A 21,472-nucleotide genomic window follows, 5' to 3' on the forward strand; every position below is an offset into this window, starting at 1 on the left:
TTATTTATTGCTTTTTACTAATAGCTTTAAGAGCTCCTCTTATGCACGGACGGCGCAGCCACCGCGAAGCCTTCTAATCCGCTGCTTGCTTTCTCCATCTCTAATTCAATCCTAATCACCATTTAAATTAATATTAATTAGTTTGGTTAATGGCAGAGCAAGAACATCAATTATGAAACCATTCGAAAGGCCGCTGCCTGTACAGATCAGACATCCAAATCCCTGCCCCCTGCTTCTGTGCCTCCTGCAGATCACCAGCAGGAGGGAACGTTACTGACAGGATGATGCGGGGGCACAAAATCTGAGCCCATATTATACACCCATATGGTAATAGCTAGTAAGAGACAATTTATGTACTGAGCTGGTTCTGGTACCTTATCTTTGTACAGAGATTATAGAGATTAGCTTTGACACTTTATGTATTGTATGTACCAAGATTGTTTCCAATTACTGTACTTATTTACTAAGCTTTGTCATCATCTATATAACAGGCTAAAGGTACCGTCACACTAAGCGACGCTGCAGCGATGGCGACAGCAATGCCGATCGCTGCAGCGTCGCTGTGTGGTCGCTGGAGAGCTGTCACACAGCCCGCTCTCCAGCGACCAGCGATGCCGAGGTCCCCGGGTAACCAGGGTAAACATCGGGTTGCTAAGCGCAGGGCCGCGCTTAGTAACCCGATGTTTACCCTGGTTACCAGCGTAAAAGTTAAAAAAACAAACAGTACATGCTCACCTGCGCGTCCCCCAGCCTCTGCATCCTGACGCTGACTGAGCTCCGGCCCTAACAGCACAGCGGTGACGTCACCGCTGTTGCTTTCACTTTCACTTTAGGGCCGGCGCTTTAGTGTCAGGAAGCAGAGGCTGGGGGACGCGCAGGTGAGTATGTACTGTTTGTTTTTTTAACTTTTACGCTGGTAACCAGGGTAAACATCGGGTTACTAAGCGCGGCCCTGCGCTTAGTAACCCGATGTTTACCCTGGTTACCAGTGTAAAATATCGCTGGTATCGTCGCTTTTGCTGTCAAACACGGCGATACACGGCGACCTAGCGACCAAATAATGTGCAGACCTTCTAGCAGCGACCAGCAATTTCACAGCGGGATCCACATCGCTGCTGCGTGTCAAATACAGCGATATCGCCATCCAGGTCGCTGCAACGTCACGGATTGCTGGCGATATCGCCTAGTGTGACGGTACCTTAAGGCATGGTTCTGTTTGTATGAATTAAGTTGTGTTCTTAATACAACATCTCTACAGTCAACTTGGTTCTTTTACCAGATCTATGCCATCAGCTCGTTCTGTTGCGTTATGCAAAAACTAAAGTTTGATTCTGTTATTTTAGCATTACAGTAAGCTTGGTTCTGGTATTGTATTTATATAGTAAGCTTGGTTTTGGTATTGTATTTATATAGTAAGCTTGAGTCTAGCAGCGTGTTTCTATAGTAAGCTTGGTTCTGGTGCAGTGGTTATGTAATAAGCTTGGTTCTGGTGCAGTGTTCCTATACTAAGCTTGGTTCTGGTATTGTATTTATATAGTAAGCTTGAGTCTAGCAGCCTGTTTCTATAGTAAGCTTGGTTCTGGTGCAGTGTTTATGTAATAAGCTTGGTTCTGGTGCAGTGTTCCCATACTAAGCTTGGTTTTGGTATTGTATTTATATAGTAAGCTTGAGTCTAGCAGCCTGTTTCTATAGTAAGCTTGGTTCTGGTACAGTGTTTATGTAATAAGCTTGGTTCTGGTGCAGTGTTCCTATACTAAGCTTGGTTTTGGTATTGTATTTATATAGTAAGCTTGAGTCTTGCAGCGTGTTTCTATAGTAAGCTTGGTTCTGGTACAGTGTTTATGTAATAAGCTTGGTTCTGGTGCAGTGTTCCTATACTAAGCTTGGTTCTGGTATTGTATTTATATAGTAAGCTTGAGTCTAGCAGCCTGTTTCTATAGTAAGCTTGGTTCTGGTGCAGTGTTTATGTAATAAGCTTGGTTCTGGTGCAGTGTTCCCATACTAAGCTTGGTTCTGGTGCCATGTTTCCATAGTACGCTTAGCTCTGGTAGCATGTTCTTATATTAATCTTGTTTCTATGTAGTAAGTTAGGTTTGATTACTTACTAATAAACATAGTAAACTTGGTTTGCTTACTGTACATATGCAGTAAGCTTGGTTCAAGTAACTTACTCATGAAGTAAATTTGATTCTGGCATTGTGTTGATATAGTAATCTTGGTTCTTTCTTTGTATAAATACATTAAGCTTGGTTTTGGTACCAAATTAATGTAAGTTTAGCTCTGTTCCTACATCTATGTAGTAAACATCATCTGTATCTATGTGGTAAGCATAGTTCTGATACTGTATCTATGTAGTAGGTGTGGTTCTGTTAATTGATCTATGTAGAAAGCTAAGTTCTGGCACTATATCCATGCAGAACGCTTGGTTCTAGTACCAAATATAGTAAGCTTGGTTCTGTTAGTGGATCCATGTAAAAATCTGGATTTTGCTACTGGATCTATGCAGCAAACTTGGTTCTGGTCCTGTATCTATGTGGTAAGATTATTTTGGGCAGCATACCTCAGTAGTAAGCTCATTTACACTCTACACTTATAATCTATATATATAATTGTCTAAGGGTTTTTCCGTCTGTCTGTCTGTCTGTCTGTCCTGGAAATCCCGCGTCTCTGATTGGTCGAGGCCGCCAGGCCTCGACCAATCAGCGACAGGCACAGTATCGACGTAGATGTCATAATGGTTGCCATGGCGACGATGATGTCATAAAGGTTGCCTCGACCAATCAGCGACGGGCACAGTCTGCCGCGAATTCTGGAATCATCATTGTCCATATACTACGGGGACATGCATATTCTAGAATACCTGATGCATTAGAATTGGGCCACAGTCTAGTTTCATTATATTTACCCATGTATCCAATTAAGCGACTAAGGGCAGAAAATGTGCTCATTGCACCACACTTCACCTCCCTCCCATCAAAAGTGTCATGGCTGTGTTTGCATCCAAGTATAAAGACCATGTCACAGTTACGCACCCCCCACTCCCCATACCAGTCACCATCTGCTTTCCAGAACCAAGTAATTATTAAATCAACATTTCTGTCTGGAACTGACTTTTGTAGTAAGTGGATAAGACAATCTGAAAGTTCTGATTACAGAACTGGGCAGACACAATTTCCGGGATTTCCCCCCCAATATTAAAGCCCTGATAACCCCCAACTCCGCTTCACAGCAGAAGATTAAAAAACTCGTCTGCTATAGTCTCAGTAGAAGAGATGCACACAGAATGCTATGTATCTGAGTGGTGCGGCGTGCAGACAATAGCGGCTGCGGCCCCCTGAGCGATCACAGCAGGTGCCGAATTGTACTTGTAACAAAGGATTAAGACCTGAAGCTGCTGGAAACAGAACACATGGCATTGACGTCTGGCATGCACCACTTTAGGGTTTACTACCAGTTTCCACAAATCGTCCCATCTACTTCCAAAATCAGGAGCACTGCAATCACAGCTCCCATAGAGGTAGTCACCCAACTTTCCCGAACTTCACAGCCCAGGGCGCCACACCTCTCCTGCAGGTATTGCAGCTCACTCGATCCCTTTTTCACATTAACAACCTCCATGGAATAAATGGCGCTATAATAATAAATAATAATAATAATAATAATAATAATAATAATAATAAATGGAGTCTGTCAGCACAAAATGACTGTTCAAACCAAGCACAGGTGCCTGATGCAGCCTTGGTGTACCCGAGCACCTTACTGCACCTTCCCACCCACTCGTATTGCATCTATCTCCACCCTCCTTTTTGCTCAAGCCAGAGATGCCAATCAAAATCAAGGGTGCACGCCAAGGCTGTGCTTTGTTTGCACAGTCATTTTGTGCTGATAGACTCCCTTTAAGGAAAAAATGTCCTGACAAAGAGCAAGAAGACACGAACTTAAATATGTTAGGGATTTTTTTTCTAACAGGAGGGGTGGTCTAAAAAATAAATAAGTAAATAAAAATCAGATTTTTGTCCCCAAAAAAATACAAAATAGCATTGGCGCCCCTGGAAAGCTCTTATCTTTGGATTCATAAATCAAGAACGGTTAATAATGTCCCTGAAACTCAGCCGCGTTCCGGAGCGTTCGACAGCTAATCTCTGATAATATAAGCGGAAGACTCCACCGCGAGCAGATGGGCGAGGAGAGAAAGCACAGGCTTTATTGACGCTCCTCCAAATACCAAGAGGTTGGTTGCCAGGCAACAATAATTGAGAGATAAATATCTGATAGAAATAAGGAAGAGTCAGAAATAAAAATATATATATATATTGCCTTGCGAAAAAAATAAACAGAATTTAATTTTAGAAATTTAGCTAAGGGAAAAATATGGCAGAAATTCAAAAGCAAGTTGATTGGGATTATATATAATTTTTTTTTTTTTTCTTCTCTTTCTTTCATCCATTTTAGCGTCACACATATCCACAGGTTGTCTGTGGTACTGCAGCTCAGATTGATTTAAGTGAATGAAGCCGAGATGCAATACCACAGACGACCTGAGGACAAGTGTGGTGCTCTTTTTGAATAAACAGCAAGTCATGTTTTTTTCTGATCTTGGATAACTCCATCTTTATTTTGTGAAATGCTATTAGCAGCAGAACACTCGATTTCGGCAGTAGTCTTAATTCTGCTGTGATATTTACAGTAACCTGGATGACCTTGAAATACCCTTGAGACTTGGTGGTTCTTATTGGTGATCATTAGCCCCCACTTTCTAGAATACTTGTTCGTTCTACAGCTGGAATCTGTAGGAGGACCCAACAGCAAGTGCTCAATTTCCCAACAGCTCCCCCGTAGGGGAAATGAAGAAATACATAGTTCTCAATAAAAACAAACGGGAGGAGAAGCTTTTCGCTTTGCATAATAGATGAGATCCCTGACCTTCCCTGACAATCCACCTTCTATTAACCAGGAATACCTAATAAATTCTTCTGATCCAGACAGAACCCTACTGGGAACCCCTGACCTCATACCAGCGGGCACCTGGAGATAAGCCCATGCGAACATCCATTACAAACCAACTTCAAGGTTAATTCTGAAGAACCATTTTTTTTTTTTTTTTATCTACATGATCTTTAACTGTCCTTACTGCAAGCTCCCGTGGGTTTTGTGGAACATCTCAATGACAAGGCGGGCCCGAATCACCTTGCAAGTACATCGTAACACTACAGCGACTACAGCAAGAAAAAAAAAATTCAAACTCCCAATAGGCAGAAAGCAGCAATATACAAAGTTTTCTGTAGAAGAACACAAAGCTGTCACAGGAGATGCCTATCCCTTCCACTCCCCCCAAAAGCAGATGTTTCCTGCCGGTTCATGATGACTAGCGGTAATATTGGTGTCACAGACTCGAGATTTCTAAATGAGTTTAGATGGCAGAAGTAATAAAAAGCAGTCCGGGAGACATTGAAGGTTATTCCGCGTGTCACTTGTAGAAACAATTTATTTCCCTAAAGAGATTTGGTTCAATATTTATTCAATTTATAAAAGAGCAGAAGTCGCCGGCGTCAAAAGACTGTCAGATATCACCAGCAATAAAATGGGATCAACATCGCCTACCTGGGGTTACTCTTCAGAGTGTTCACCAAAAACTCATGCAGGTCTATGCCGGTGGAATCCGTGTATTCTTGACTGGAATCTGAAAGATGAGGAGAGATGACGGATGGAATGAGAGATATGGGGGCAATTTAACAACAGATCGGGGGGCAATGCAATGAGTCAGATCCCAAATGTTACTTTTCAAGGAGTTTTAGGGATATGGTGGGTGTTCTCCAATGTCTATAGGCAACTGTGCTGTTCTTAACGGCACTAGTCCTGTGGCTGAAAGTCAATGGGCTTCCAGGACGAAAACTATAGATTGTATCTCTCTAGACAAACTCTCAGTCTACAAGCCAACCTCGAATGCTCGTCATCTAGATATTTTAAGGCTGGCCATACACATTGGATGACAATAGGACCAACAAGACTTTGGCCAACAGCCATCCCATCTGACACTCCCATACACAGAAGTGCTCGCTGGCCAAGCGCTCGTAGGTTCTCTAAGAGAAAGCCGCCAATTAACACGTTGGCCGACGGCTTATCTCTGGAAGAATATTATGGTTGGAAGTCCGAAATTGGACATGTCGAATCGACATAGTTCCCGACAATCAGTTGGCCAACGCCCATTTGCACATTAGACTGTTCGCTGAACCCTTCAACATTAGCAGATTCAGCCAACATTAGACTAATGTGTATGGAGGCCTTAAGAATCCGTGGTGTTGGTGGAAATGTGGTCAATACTTGTGCCAACATTATAACCAAAGATAACAATTGACACGAGCCTTTCATCATCGTGAGACTTCCCTTTCTGACTGCACCATTGTATAGACTTCATGGTGACTAGTGTGCCCATATACACGTCAGCCCCACAAATGAAGTTCAACAACCCCCCACCACCACTATGCATGCATGCTCAGTTTAGTCAAGCATACGTGTGTTCTCAAAAGGAAGAGGTAAGAAGAATGCCGCCAAAAGCAACTTATAGCCGTAGAAAAGAAAAAAAAGGACAGTTGATTAAATCATCTGACAGGCAGAGAGTCAAGAGGCCCCCATACACATTAGATGGTCATCCGATTTCAGGGAAATTGGCAGTCTCAACAAAGGGAAACTGTGTATGGCAAGAAAATTCTTTTGAGCACAATGGTCGTTTAGGACAATTTACACACCATTAGATGAAACTCATCCAAATTTGCCGATTCCGGCCAATCATCCAATGCTTGTTTAGACTTTCCAAATCTCAGACACTGAATCATGTAGTTGACACTTTCGAAGAGAAGAGAGTCCAGTGGTGGCTTTCTCCTGTCCACCCACTGAAAATACTTAAATAGAGAGCCAATGTAGGGGAGTCAAGAGAGATAGGGGGGTCTGTCAAAAGACCTTGGCAGAGAGCCGAGAAGACGATCAAACTAGACAATCTAGAGACAGCTCAGAATCAACAGCATCCAGTTGGTCACATATCAAGTCTTTCATTAGCTCACCATGGCTTTTACAGGATGAAATTACGACGTGACAAGAGGTAGAAGTAAATCTCCTCCTAGATTAGAACGCAATTCAGAAAAATTTGGCCTTAACCACAAACCTCGAGAAAGCATTTTGCGAGCAGACTTTTCATTCCCTTTTTCTTTCTCAGCTTCATCTTTGGAAGGGTTATCCTCTTCTCCGGGGGACAGTGCAAGCTGGATTGATATTGGCTCCTGGAAGTCTGGAATGGGCTCCTTAAAAAGAACAAGAATTCTAGATCTAGCTAAACATTAAAATACGGGGTACAAAATGTGCCAGGTTATTAATCCAAAACATTAATAGTAAGTTACATTTGGATGGTGAGGGGCAGGGGGGCCCTACCATCTGGTTACACAGTGAGATCTATAAAAATCTACTAACGCATTCAATTAAAATGCAAAAAATAGTGCAACAAAATGTCAAACGAAATCCGGTATGGGAATACTATTACTATGTCATTATTATATTTCCCATAGTTTGAAAGATGGGGCCCCAAGCCTGTGTCTACATGGCTACTTCTGCAGCATGAAGAGCCACATTACATGCCACTGTACCATAGGAATCAATGGGTTATACAAGGTCTGCTGCAAATAGGGCGCCCTAAAAGTCATAATTCGGTGGGAGTGGTGACTGCACAGGGACTTTTGGTAATATGAAAAATGATTTATTTGAAGTCTGAAGGCAGATTAGGAAATTTAGATACCCCAAGTGACCATCAGGCTCCTGCCATAAGGAGGTCAAAACATATGAGATATGGAAAATTGAGAACCTGTTTCTCGGCTAACCCAGCTGAGAGGCAAGTTCTCAATTTTTGCCCACTGTAGTGTTTCCCCATCTTATGGCAGGAGTCTGGTGGTCACTTGGGGCATCTAAAGTCAAGACTAAGTTCCCGACGAGTTTGACTGCTCACTATGACTCACTCCAAGGCTTCAGTCTAAATCCCATTTTCCCAGTTTTGTGACTCCAATAAAACCATAGACTTTAATGAAGCAAAATGACAGCGTAGCTACAAAAAAAAAAATATACTAACACCGCTAGAAAGGAGGTCAAGCAAAGTCCAAACTTTCATAGTTTTGGACACCCTTTCCTCAATAAATGCAATGGCTTTGTCAGGGGCAAATCTGAATCTCACTTTTTAGGGACTCAGACAGAAGCCCCCAATGGAGTCATGAAACTGCAGCCAAAATCAATGTGAACTCAACTTAAGTAAGAATATAGGGGATGAGATAAAAGGCTAGTAAATTTGCAGATTTATCTAGTATCACTGGAATACAGAGGACTGGTTGGAAGGATGGAGAAAGTTGAGCTATCCTCATCCTTCAATGTTAAAGAAAGCCCAGGCAAGAACATTGGGAGCCACCAACTAATATGTCAAGTGTATAGCCACTAGGTGACCTACATGAATTATTGAACCATATAATCTTCCCACTAGGAAAGTTTACATTTTTAATGGATCAGCGAAGCTCTAATATTCTGTAAGCAATACAAATCTTGTCTGCAACAAACCAACTTTAGTCAAGAAGATCACGCCATGGGGTTCCACAATAAAAGAGTCAAGGTAACACTCAGAAAACTGAACTACAGTTCAGCCTTGCTCTTCATCCAAAGTAGACATCCATTAACCATCCCGTAAACCTCGATGACATATTAAAAGCCGATCTTACCTAAAAGCCTGGGCATTACACAAGGGGATAGTGGTGGGTGCAGAAGTTTAAATCTTAACACAGTAAAATGATGGCAGTTTTCATGAACGCTAAAAGCCGCAAAGTAATACAACCAAAATATGTTCCAATGCATTAAAAAATCTTACTGTAAAATAGTTAAAAAAAAAAAAAAAAAGTTCACCTATATGGTGCCAAAGTCATTACAAACGGACTTCACTAAAACTCCCAACAAAAAAGTTATGCAAAACTGCTATAGACCACGAAATCTGGACAATTAAGTTCCAATGTAAAAATCTTGTGTCTTTTTTAAAAATACCGGTAATAATAATAATAATAATTAGGGATATCTTCTTCAATCAAGATCTCAAAACTTCTATTCAACCACAATTGGTTTTAGCAATATGGTAGGCCTTTATGACGACCTTAGTATTTTTCAGCTAAACTTCTCAGGTTTTTGAATTACTAATATTGCCCTTACACCTTAGACAGCAGTACGCTGAACACTTGTCTGGCCCCAAAAACATAGGGATAGAGTAATTCGCTGCCAAACACCTCCTGTGGGGGCTCAACTTTTGGGAAAACAAAAGAATCGGGGCACAGTTATTCGACATACTTGATCCTTCTTTCGCCCAACACCATTTCTTAGAGAAGAATTGGGAGGCCCTCCATTCACATTAGGGCTCATCTTATTGAAATTCAGCTCATATGTATGAGGCCTTCAGATTTCCTTTTACACCTGAAGATTTCTGGACAATATCTAGCCAATCAGACCAATATCACACTAAGGCCCCCATACACATTAAACTAATGTTGGCTGAACCCACTAATATCAATGGGTTCGGTCAATGGTCTAATGTGTATCACCGGTCAACCGATGGTCCAGAGAGAAGTTTATAGTAAAATGTCCAATTTTGGACTCCTGATCACATTGTCCTCGTTGAGATAAGCAGCCGTGGCATGCTCATAGGGAATACAAGAGCACTTGGAGGAACGAGCCGAGATATGTGTTGGCCGAACAAGTGCTACTTCGTATAGAAACGTTGGCTCACATGGCTGTCCGCTGGACGAGCGCTACTGGGAGTGTTAGGTGAGATGGCGGTCAGCCAAATGATCGGTTGACCGCCATCTACTTTGTATGGCCAGGCTAATTTGGCGTTTGTACTTGCCAACCGATCTGATTGAAAACCGATCTGACATGTGTAAAAATGTGCTTGGTGCTCACAATAATGGTGGCGTGCCAACAGCACCAAAAGATATCTCAAAAGATAACTTCATAGGAAAAAGAAAGGTGTTACTCATCAGTAAGGATATCCTGAAAGCAAGATGAGAATTGGTTTTATCCTCGCAAAATCTTCACGTATGTAAAAAACAATGAACTCAAATTTATTCTTCAGGAGCTACCTGACAACTGACAGTTCGGACCAGCGGCATGGCTGAGCTGTTGACCCGACCTTCGCAATCTCAAACAATGCTCTACTTCTGCAACATCGGAGAAGCACAAGGAGACTGAAGCCAGACGGATCAAGCCAACTTCTGAGCAGCGCTTACAAGCTGCATAATAAACAGCTCCTTGTCTAGGAGACAACACACTAAAGAGGTGGCCGGCAACCTCGGAAACAAGCTGTAAACTAGTAAGCACTTGTAAAAACAAGCAACTTTACAACTTGCAATTATTAACCACTCAACCGAACACGAGACAACCCCTTTAATTCGCAATTGGTAAAATTGCTCTGATTGTGGTCAGAAATCTTGTGTGTGAACGCAGCTCCAGAGTCCAAAAAAGACGAGTAAGAACCCACCCGACACCGGAAAAAGCCATCAAGTGACCCGAAAGGGATGACAATTTATAGATACACTTTATTTTATTTAAAATGGGGGTTACATAATTTAGAGAATTTCTTTATTTTTATTTTTTTTTGTTTACCATTTTAACAGTTCTGTAAAACATTCCAAGATAATCAGTCATTGAAAAATAAAAATGTGACATCTCCGAAAAGTCCGGAGGCAACGAGCCATTACATCGGCTGTACGACTACTTAAACGCTTCTCATCTCATGTCATATTCCGTCTCCCCCTCTCCCACTGTCTCCATGTATTGCTCATAAGCACCACAGTCATTCCAGTAGGTCAACCTGCAAGGTCACCCTTATATTAACTTTAAGTCATGCTGCAATATTGCAAAATACATTAGGAATCCCAATAGCTTGACAACACGTAATAGATTTACAAGCCTGAGCCCTGCGGTGGGCTGCGGAAAACGTTATTACAGTAGGATGGGAATATACCGTGTGCAACTTGGGTTTGCAGAATTAAAAAATAAAAAAAGAAAAAAGTATAAATCTATAGATTATTAAAAAATAATAATACACTCAACAAGAGGAAAAAAAAAAGATAAATCAGAATAGAATAAAAGGAAATTTATACATTACCGGGAAGTCCAAGGGGGTATCAGCTGTGGAAGGAGGAGGCGATTCTTCACACACAGCCAGACTCCGCACCAGTTTTAACTTTGAACTTGACTAAAGAAAAGTGATTGGCAAAATGATTACATATGAAAAGAAATAGCTATGCTTCAAGAAAAAAAATCAGTAAATAAAATTAAAAAAATTATTATATAGCGTTAAATAAATTTGCCAACGAGCTGTTAAAAAAAAAATTGCTATAAAAAAATAAAACAAATAAAATACACAACATACAAAAGCAGCCCCAAAAACAAAAAAAAAAAAGTTGATTTATGCCAAAACGTCGATTTAGCATGCCACAAACAAGCTCGTTACTATACCTTAGACCTTTTTCCTGTTTGCCCCAATGGCTGAACTGAGCACTAAAAAGATTAAGGTACAAGAAAAACAAACAAAAAAAAAAACCAAAAACATCCAATTACCAAAGAGACAGAACTGCAACAGCTGTTAAGTAAAGTGAGTGAAGTAGGCATCGCTTGGAAGAAACTATAAGTAGATTGGAGAATTTAATGGGGCCAAATGTTGAAAAAAATATATGTAAATAATGTATATATACACATATTATTATTTTACATAAGTATTATTAATTTTTTATAATAATTAAGAATAAATATAAATGGACAGGAAAAATCCTTCCTCTACCCAACAATGAAAACACCACTGGGATTTAGGACAAGAGCCAAGATCCATTAATCTTAATTATGACAACTGGCTAAATTGATTTGTTTTATATATTTTTTCAAGGCGAAAGGCAACAAACTGTAAAATCAATTATGAAATATAAAAATAAAATATATCCATATACACACTAATTATGTATATATACACATTTTATGTATCCAGTCTCAATGTTATTCACTTGGATTATCATACAGGACCTCGTATTAGCATTTGACCTTCCCTCTTCAGGCTTTCGCCATGTACACCCCCTTATACATGAGCTAACGTTCTCACCCCCACCCCTTATTAATAAGATGTAAAAGAAGAGAATCCGCTCCATTTAATAGTATTTTCCACTAGCCATTAATAAGACAAGAGGCTAATGACGTCTTTTAACGTTTCTATATACGGTAATTTGCTATACACTGATTTTTGCTAAACAGAAATTACGATTGCAATTTTCTTTTTCAATTAAAAGAAATTAAAAAATAAAAAAATAATAATAATGTAATAAACAACAACAAAAAAAAATGTCTATTTACGCCTTACTTTTCATTTGATTGATCAAGTTAATATGAAAATAAAACCCTACAGGTTTTAAATGACATTTTAATTAAAAAAAAAATGCATCAACAGGAATGCTGATCTCGGATATTGACTCGGATCCCATGAGGTCTGACCCGCAGATATACAATTAGCTTATATTTCATTTCCCTACATTACACTGATCATGCTACATGTAAGTACAAAAAAAATAAATTACGTTGGCTCATCCAATATGCTTTTTTATTTTTTTGTTTTAGAACAGATTATTGCATTTCTTCAGTTCGTCTCTTTAGAAGTGCGAGGCATCAAGATGGGAGGTTAATGTGATAAATCTCCCGGATCATCACAATGCTCGCTCTCCAACCTAAACTAATTCCAGAAGCTTGAGGTGTCAATTCCGAAGCCGAAGTGGAAGAAAAATACTGAATGTCCTTCCTATATCATGCTGAAAAATGAGAATTAGAAAAAAAAATTATGATGTCTTCAGACTCAATAAGTACAATTTGGTTTTGTTTGTTTGTTTGTTTGTTTTTTTACACCAATTTGCAACAAAAATATAATATTTAAAAGAAATTTTGTTTTAGCCAATATGATCAAATAAAATGAGATAAAAAAGTAAAAAAAAAAAAAAATAGTGGATAAAATAAAAATAAACACCACTCTGCCAGTAGAAAGTGAACTAATTATATTTAAAAAATTCAAGTGACCCATAGATACACTCCAGATCTCGTGTTCTACAGATGGACACTCTCACATGGAGAACAGATAAGACAGAAGACAATAATGGGATTCCGGGATTTGGCTTTAAATCCTCTTTTGATTGAATGTATCCCTTTAAGGCCGAGAAGAGACTAAAAGTCTGTAACCCTCTGGAGGTGTAAGCATTACATCAATCCAAGGTGAGATATCAAGGAAGGACCACAGTAAGAAGGCTCGGACTGGCCAACAGGAGAACAGGAGAATCCTCCGGTGGGCCCCTGTGCAAAACTGGGCCACCACCCTTTTATAGGGGCAGTACTTGGCACAATACACATGAATCACTATGTACAGATAAAGGTGGCATCTTATTCATTTATTCATTTCCCCAGATCATTGTTATATAAATTTGTGATTGAGGATATTGTCACAGTTGCATTTAGGTGAAAAGTGGGGCCCTGGAGTTGGTTACTGGTGGACCCTCGGCCCCCCAGTCCGGCACAGATTGTAAGGGTCACGTAAGATCCTTGGGATGAACATATACATGGATGGAGTTGGGGAGGACAGAAGCTTGTACAAAATAGCTAGGCCGCCAAAAAGGAAACACTGGGATCAAAATCGATAAAACCCACCCCACCCTGGACATCAGGTGTTGAGTGGGGGGTTGGCATCTCCCACAGATATTGGAAACACATTGGTTCTAATAAAATAGCTGGGAATGAAAAATGAAAGATAGCTAATGTTCATGAGTAACATATGGACCATGAACACAAATTTGTGGCATGGGGGTTCTACTATATGTGGTTCCACTATATGTGGTTCCATACTGGCTAGAAGTTGTAGACACTTGGCACCAGTTGTATCACCTTATGAGGATAGATTTACATGTGGCCTTATTTAACATTATCTTAAAAAAAAACCTCCCAGGATTCATTCTTTTTGGATAAAATATATAAAGTAATTTGGAAAAAAAAGTTTTATGGAAACTTGACACCAGGATCTACACCAAACCGTATCACTGATCGTTGACTTAGAAGATCCATATTGCAGAAACGTAGCTCACGGTGGAGGGCGCACACAACAGGTCGGGTTTGTAGTACAAATTGGATCCTTAAAACTACTTGTAGATTTTTGCAATAAATTTCTAACCCTTATTTCCTAGTCGACTAGTCTGCTGTAGGCGCATAAAGTGCAGAAGAGCACAGTCCACCCAACACCAACCCAAAACGAGTTGGGGTGAGTTTTTAAGGGAAGCAACATTTTAAGTCAGTTTCTACACCCATTTGAAACTTAGTGGGTTACATGTACAGCATTGTCCTCTGTTCTCCACCATATAAGTCACACTCCCATGACCACAACTTTTTGACAACTTTCTACAGATTTAAGGACCTCGTTTAGACCGGAGATCAATAAATGTAACTACAGGGACAACTTATGGTAATGAAACACCATTTTTTTTTTATTGTTTTGGGTCCCGTCGGACACGCACAGATTTTATGACAGCAGATTTAACGTCAAGGATGTAAACAAAAGGATTGAAGGAAACCTATGGAACAATACTTCGTAAGCAAGAAAGAATTGTTTTGGTCCTCTAGATTTTCTTAATAATTAGTATTTTTTTCAATGGTACATGGCCACCTAAAAAAATAACCACTAAAAACAAACAAAACACCCTTTGAGTTGTTCCCTTTTCTGTAATTTGTGAAAATTCTGCTCAACCATACTTTGTTTTTTTTTTCCTCTTTCTTTCATAATTTACAAAAAATGACGACAGGAAATGCAGCCATGACAGCTCTCACAAAAAAGGTTGCCACTTCTTTTGCCAGGTTAATAAGTGTAAATGGACTTTGCATTGTCGTGATAAAATGGCAAGGAGAATACCGGCGTCTAGCGAGAAAGATTAGCCCTTTCAGAAAGCCTAGAGAATAAATAGGTGCCAACCTCTGTAAGGAGCTGTAAAGGAGGTCGTGTCCTGCTGTCACTGACAGATTACAGAGTTAGAACTCAGAAACTGACATTGAAAAAAAAAAATATAAAGAAAAATAACTGACTAGTTTAATTACATTTTTTTAGGAATTTTTGGAGCTAGAAATCCTCTGGTTTCACCCCTTCAGATATAACCGCATTAATTTGATCTAGGGGTTAATAAATTAGAGATACTGAAAAGTAATCTGTCACTTCAAATTCCGGGCTAGGTAAATGTCCTGTGTCCGGTCAGATGGGCGGTGTTTCATCTTTTTTCCTCCACCCCATCCTTCCCCACTCTCCGCAATATTTTCGGGAATTTGAGTAGGTGTCCTCCATAGTTTGCGCGTGCGCAATGCAATCTTGCCTCGCGCACGCGCAGTATGCTTTGCCCAACTGCAGGCAAAGCCGAAAAGCATTAGTGCGCATGCACCCGCGCAGTATGTCCTAGAACACAGCGAAATACTTCCGGGACATAGTGCGCCGGCGCATGCGCAGTAATGCTTTTCGGCTTTGCTCGCAGTTGGACAAAGCATATTGCGCGTGCGCGACCGAAGACAGCATTGCGCACGCGCGAACTATGGAGGACACCTACTCAAATTCCCGAAAATATTGTGGACAGCGGGGAAGGATGGGGTGGAGGAAAGAAGACGAAACACCGCCCATCTGTCCAGACACAGGGCACTTACATAACCCGCCAATTTGAGGTGACAGATTCCCTTTAAAGGCTCAAGAAGCCTAAAAATGATCCCAAGCAGTAGACATGGCATCTATCAATGGCTTGATTGAAGAGGAAGCGTATCCTGTTGCTTAGTTGCAACCTATGGAAGAATCTGACATTTCCCTGCAGCGCCCCCGCAGGAGAAGTGAAGCATTACACAGTTTCTATTGAAATCAATTGACTTTGCTAAATACATCCCATAAGCCAGAATTTGTAATAGTAGCTCCTTTAAGAGAGACTAGTAGAACCAGCAAGAACTTTACTTTAACAATCTTTTAATAAAATAGTAGATAACACCTCTAACACACATGTCGGTGGAAACTTTGAAATCTACTTTGGGGCTACGGGTTCTCATGGAGTAATGAGGTGGAAACGGTTCTGTGTCAATCAGACGCAGCTCTGCATTGCAGCTGAACGACTTCGTAATTACGCGGAAAATTCCAACGACGGAGTGAAGCTTTGCGTGTGTCACTGTCACTATTCATGCCTTATAGATGGGGAACCTCTCTAGCCAAACAGAGGGGGGGAAAAGAAAAAGAAAGCGCTCAAATTCTTCCTTCCTTCTGTATCCACAATCGATTGAAAGTCCAACCACTGAATAAAAAGTATTTAAAGGGATTGTCTAGAATTAGATGAATGGAGTTCCAACTGACAGTTTATTTAAGGATATATTTACTTTTACAATCTTGTCTTAAAAAAAGCGGATTCTCTAAAAAAAAACAAAGGCAAAAAGAGCGGGATTTGTTTCTGTGATCAGGATTGATTGGCTATGCCTGGTCTGCATCCACAGGACAGCGAGTGCAACATTGTACATGTTTTATCAAGAACAGGCATTAACAAGCGAGCCTGCCCCCTGCAGCCCGGATCATGTACAGGTACCGGAGCGATGCACATGCAATGGATCTAATCCCAGAAGTTACCAGTCGGGTGTTATAGGAGGTTCTATAGGGTCAGCGGGGCGTGCAATGTGATCCAACCTACAGTACCAAGGGAGTAGCCAGTGCATGTATGCCAGGTCCATATAATTTAGGAGATTAGTTGACAACAAAAAGTACATCTATAAAGAATGTAAAAAAAAATAAAAAAATGAAAAAAATAAGTTATATATAGAGAGATAGACAAAGATAATTATATCTATCCCCATGAAATATTTATGGTGATAGAAGAGATAAAGTTATCTCTCTCTATAAATATTTATATTTTTATGCAGTTCACGTAAAAGTTCACTTTTTAACATGACACCCTGAAGAAGACATTTAGCATTGCAATATCTAAGTAAATCAAGAACCAAATCTCAATGAGACCTTTAAAACAAAACTATTGAAGGTTAGTAAAAACTTTTTTTTTTTTCACATGCTACATTAATTATGGAAACAGAATTCCAGCGATGCTTATTGAGATGCCAATTCATCCATTATAGGGTTAATACACATTCTAAATCAATTGAAAACTAAATTTGAATATGAATTGGTTTTATTCTAAGACCAGTGAGTGGATACATACCTGGAGCAAAAAGATATTAATACATTAAAAACTTTAAAAAAAAAATGTGATAAAAATTATAGCCTACACAAAAATTGTCAAAAATTCAGGTAGAACTGTGTAATAAAACACCTCCCCCATGCCAGTACTACCATTTTAGACATCGTAGTCTTGTATTTTTTATTTTTTTTTGTCCTTTTGTTTAAGTTTTAATAACCATTTTTCATACAAAGTCCATAATTAGCAGCAATTACGGAAGGAAAAGTAATTTCTGCCGATATTTACAACTTAAAAACTTTTAGGAAAGTTTTATCCAATCATCACGCAAGAAGCCCTTTGCTAATTTTGCAGTTGACACATTCAGAATGTATTTTTCTGCTGAAATGTAACAGTTTATGCAAAAAAAAAAAAAAAAGAAAGAAAACCCACACACACCAGTTACACTTCAGGTGCTACACGATTTAGAAAAAGTAACAGCGTCCAGGACGATCAATGAGAATTCAGTGGCCTCACCGTAGGATCCTGCGCGCCTTCGCAGCAACCATCATCCTTTTCGGACGGGCCTTTCTCGTGTCCTGTGGTTTGGAGAAGGTTTTCTATGGAACCGGAGCGGCTCAGGTCGACCTCGGATCCCTTCATTGTATCGGGGTCGTCTTTTACAGCAACAAGACTGGACATCCTCATTGGAAAAGGTCACTTTAAAACTTTAAAGGATATACAAAACCTGACCGGGTTGGAGAAATAAAACAAATATACAAAAAAAAAAGTAATTAAATTTTACATTTTCAAACCTGGGGCAAGCTGGTGCAATTTTATGCACACATGTAGCAGAGCTGAACTCTTACATTGGGGGCTGACTTGTTGGTATCTCATTAGCCAAAAAGAAAAGTATATCAATCCACGGACGACATATGGTTTTACCACTGGACGAACTTGCGTCATCGCTGTAACAGGTCTCCATACATACATAGCAGAGTTACCTGCGCCGTAAAAAGCAATCGCCAATAGTACAGAAGGGGTTAAAATACGACACTTTAAAAAAAAACAAAAAAAAAAAACCTAGGTACCAATTACCCTCAGGTTCTCAATCTGACACCTAGGATATTCTGCAAAGGCAACTTTACCAGTGTGGCCGCCCGCGTGCTTTTCTCATCCTGATTTAACCCTTGAGCCGCCACATTCCAACACAATGTACTTGTGATAATTATTAGCCTCCCCTCCCCCCTTCCCTCTTCCTCCCCCTCAGGAAATATCTAAGCACCATGAACCGAATCTTCAGACTCCTAATCTAATTCCCGATATAGTCAATTCGATGCATTCCCAGCGGTCTACAGAGTATGTGGCATTGCCGTTTAACTCTTGACGTCTCACGCGTCGGCACAGTTGCCTGCGACCCTGACAGATGCCTTAAGGGTAGGTCATAAAATTACTTCTTTTTTTTCCTTTTGCGCCATAAACTGGAAGGTAGACTTTTTTTTATATTACCATAAAAAAAAATATTATAAAAATTGGACTTTTAGATTCCAGTATTTAGTATCTTATTTATATACATACACATTTTTTTATGGATTTTTTTTTTTTTTTTCAATAGGAGGAAAGAGTTGGAAGGCAAATTTTGGGCAAGGGTGAGACATAATTAGAATAAAAAAAATATATATTATACACACAAATATTATATACATATATATATAATATTAGAATATATATATAATATATTGATATATATATAATATATTGATATATAGATATATATATATTTTAAAATTTTTTTTTTTTTACTATTTCCTTCACCTGTGACCTGAATGGGAACGAGGTATATAATTTTAAGTAAGAACGGATGAAATAAAATAAAAAGGAAATAAAAGTATATATATTTATTTATTTCCTTTTTATTTTATTTCATTCTTGCCCAAAATCTCATTCCCCATGCATGTCGCAGATTGTATAGCAGCTCATTATTATTTTGCTTTATTTGCTTATTTATGACAATCATAGTAGATCACATTGCATTTACTGCAGTCATTGCTTGTTTGCATGCTGAAAACCAGCCCCAGGGTGCCAATACTTGTGCAATGACTCCAAATTAAATGCAAATAAGCCCCCCCACCACCACCACCACCACCACCCTTCACCTTCCTCCATTTTCCAACCCCCCATTTTTCAGGGGCTATAATTCAGTAAAATAGGGGGATGGCTTTAATTGTTTTCATGAAGTGTCAGCCAGGATTCTAAACATAGACTTTAACAATAGACCGGTTCCTGTTACCATGGGAACAAGAGAGGAGAAGCATTCGCTGCGGCTTCAGGAAAAAAAAAAAAAAAAATGCCGTACAGGTAGCAAGAACAAAAGAGCAGATTCCCAGCATATAAATACACGATCACAGCAATGTGTCCGTGCAAACGCCGGACAAAGGCGCCGGCAGCTCTATCACCATCTGCATTCACCTTATGCTAATTAATCAGACGGCGGCTCAGACCGAAACGTTGTCCGGATGCTGCAACAAGCCTTTTTTTTTTTTTGAGTTGATCCCGAGTTCCAGGTCACCTCTCATACATCACTCCAACCCCCAGCAGGTGAATTCATACTCTCATTAGTATCACAATGAGGCATTGCATATAATAAGTTACCGCTATGCAAAAAAATAAATAATAAATAATAAGACTCAGGGCAGGGAATGGCGTAACACACACAACTGCATCCATTTCTGCAAGGAAAGATGGACTCGGCATGGGGGCTCATTATCTACACTGGAGATCTAGTATACAGAATTATTTTTAATTTATTTTTTTTAATTTTTTTTATGCAAAATAATATATAAAATAAAAAAAAAATAATATTTTACCATAAAAACTGGGGAACTAATGGGCTACACTGAGTCCGAGACAAGACCCAATTAGATCCTTCACGAAAAAAAAAAATTGGAAGCTTCCGCCGCTATTCATTACTGATAGGACCCCATTGTCTCGCCCGTGCCCTTCTCAAATCTGCTCTCCAATTAGTAAGCCCTTCGGAGGTGACCTCATTGAGAGGTGGGCAATTACTGGCCACTTCTCCGCTCTTCATGCAGTATTAAAAAAAATAAAATAAATAAATGATCCATCGGCAAAAGGAAAGGTCAAGACGCCAGCAGGGCATGCACCATTGTTCTTCAGTTTATCAATCCGAGCCAGGCAATTACGGCCAAGTTCCGATAGATATTTCCGCAATCCGGTGCATGCCCCCATCAGTCTTTGGCTACCTGGGTGTGCTGAGACTTTTAGTCCCACATCGACAACCCGTGCTCTCGTACACTCTATACAAGTTACATAATATGATCTAGGGATTTTGAGACACAAGATTAGAAATAAAATAAGTAAAAAGTAAGTAAAAAGTAACAGTGTCAAATAAACAACATAGGGCACCCAGTAAACACAGGTAATGATAAAAAAAAAAGTGTAAGAACGATCCCGTCGCGACAAACTGCACCCGAATTGGGACCATCCTATACTATCTCTAATATTAAAATGTGTCAAAAAATGACCTCAATGTAAATAAGGGCAGGACCGAAGGCTGACTGTGCTATATATATCTTTTTTTTTTTGTTTGGCTTTAACATTTTTTTCAATTTAATTAATTAAAAAATATTAACTTCTAAAAAAAAAATATTTTTTTTTCTTCTTAAATGGGATCAGAAATGTTACCTGATGAGTCCTACTGCTATGAGTGTGTGATGTCCCAGAGTAACAATGAGAAATATTTTCAGGCTCCTTCCCACCGAGACTAAGCAGGATGTCAGTTGTAGTGAACCATCTGGAAGGTGATAGAAGCCGTCCCATGTCCCTGTCACCAGTGGAAGGTCCTGGGCTGGGTGATGTGGCTGGAGGTCAAGTGCAGCATCTCTCGCACCAACCTGAGGACAACACAAACAAAAAAATATATATTATATATACACAAACATAGACGACAATTTTGCAAGAATTTTACCCCCCCCCCCCCCAAAAAAAAAAAAATCTATGCACGAAGAATCGGGACCACAACCTTACTCTGCGTCCGTCCCATCTGCAACCACTGATCATGTAATGTATTTATGTAATAAAATAATTTACTGCCAAGAAAATCCGCCAAGAGATTTGGAAACATAATGGGAAAACAAGCCTGGGATTTGGCAATTTGCACAGATTTAATCATTCTAAACACCGGGACTATTAAACTGGAA

The 21,472-nt window shown here is 39.7% G+C and overlaps 1 protein-coding gene and 1 long non-coding RNA gene across 27 annotated transcripts in view; one reads left to right on the top strand and one right to left on the bottom strand.

The window, feature by feature from the left end:
* LOC143784608 (uncharacterized) overlaps positions 1-21,472 on the top strand; it is an 86,781-nt gene that overhangs the window by 43,101 nt on the left and 22,208 nt on the right. Inside the window, exon 1 of one of the 6 annotated variants that reach the window (XR_013217847.1) lies at positions 19,504-19,850. The exons of the other annotated variants lie outside the window; for them this stretch is intronic. This is a non-coding gene — a long non-coding RNA (uncharacterized LOC143784608). Of the gene's footprint in view, positions 1-19,503; positions 19,851-21,472 lie in introns of those variants that run through there. 6 annotated transcript variants of the gene reach the window in all.
* The window catches only part of R3HDM1 (R3H domain containing 1), a 149,796-nt gene that overhangs the window by 35,516 nt on the left and 92,808 nt on the right, over positions 1-21,472 (bottom strand). For 20 of the 21 annotated variants that reach the window (XR_013217840.1, XR_013217838.1, XR_013217839.1 and 17 more), the window contains 6 exons: positions 20,958-21,166; positions 17,790-18,000; positions 11,527-11,568; positions 11,174-11,263; positions 7,160-7,295; positions 5,602-5,680 (listed from right to left, as the gene is read on the bottom strand). Coding sequence is in view for 16 of the 21 variants with exons in the window: in XM_077273051.1 (XP_077129166.1) it covers positions 5,602-5,680; positions 7,160-7,295; positions 11,174-11,263; positions 11,527-11,568; positions 17,790-17,960 (518 nt within the window). In the remaining 5 variants the exon portion in view is untranslated. The remainder of the gene's footprint in view (positions 1-5,601; positions 5,681-7,159; positions 7,296-11,173; positions 11,264-11,526; positions 11,569-17,789; positions 18,001-20,957; positions 21,167-21,472) is intronic. The other variant, XM_077273055.1, reaches the window with a different exon arrangement.

Source organism: Ranitomeya variabilis, chromosome 7 (assembly GCF_051348905.1).
Source record: "Ranitomeya variabilis isolate aRanVar5 chromosome 7, aRanVar5.hap1, whole genome shotgun sequence".
In the NCBI taxonomy this organism is placed as follows: domain Eukaryota; kingdom Metazoa; phylum Chordata; class Amphibia; order Anura; family Dendrobatidae; genus Ranitomeya; species Ranitomeya variabilis.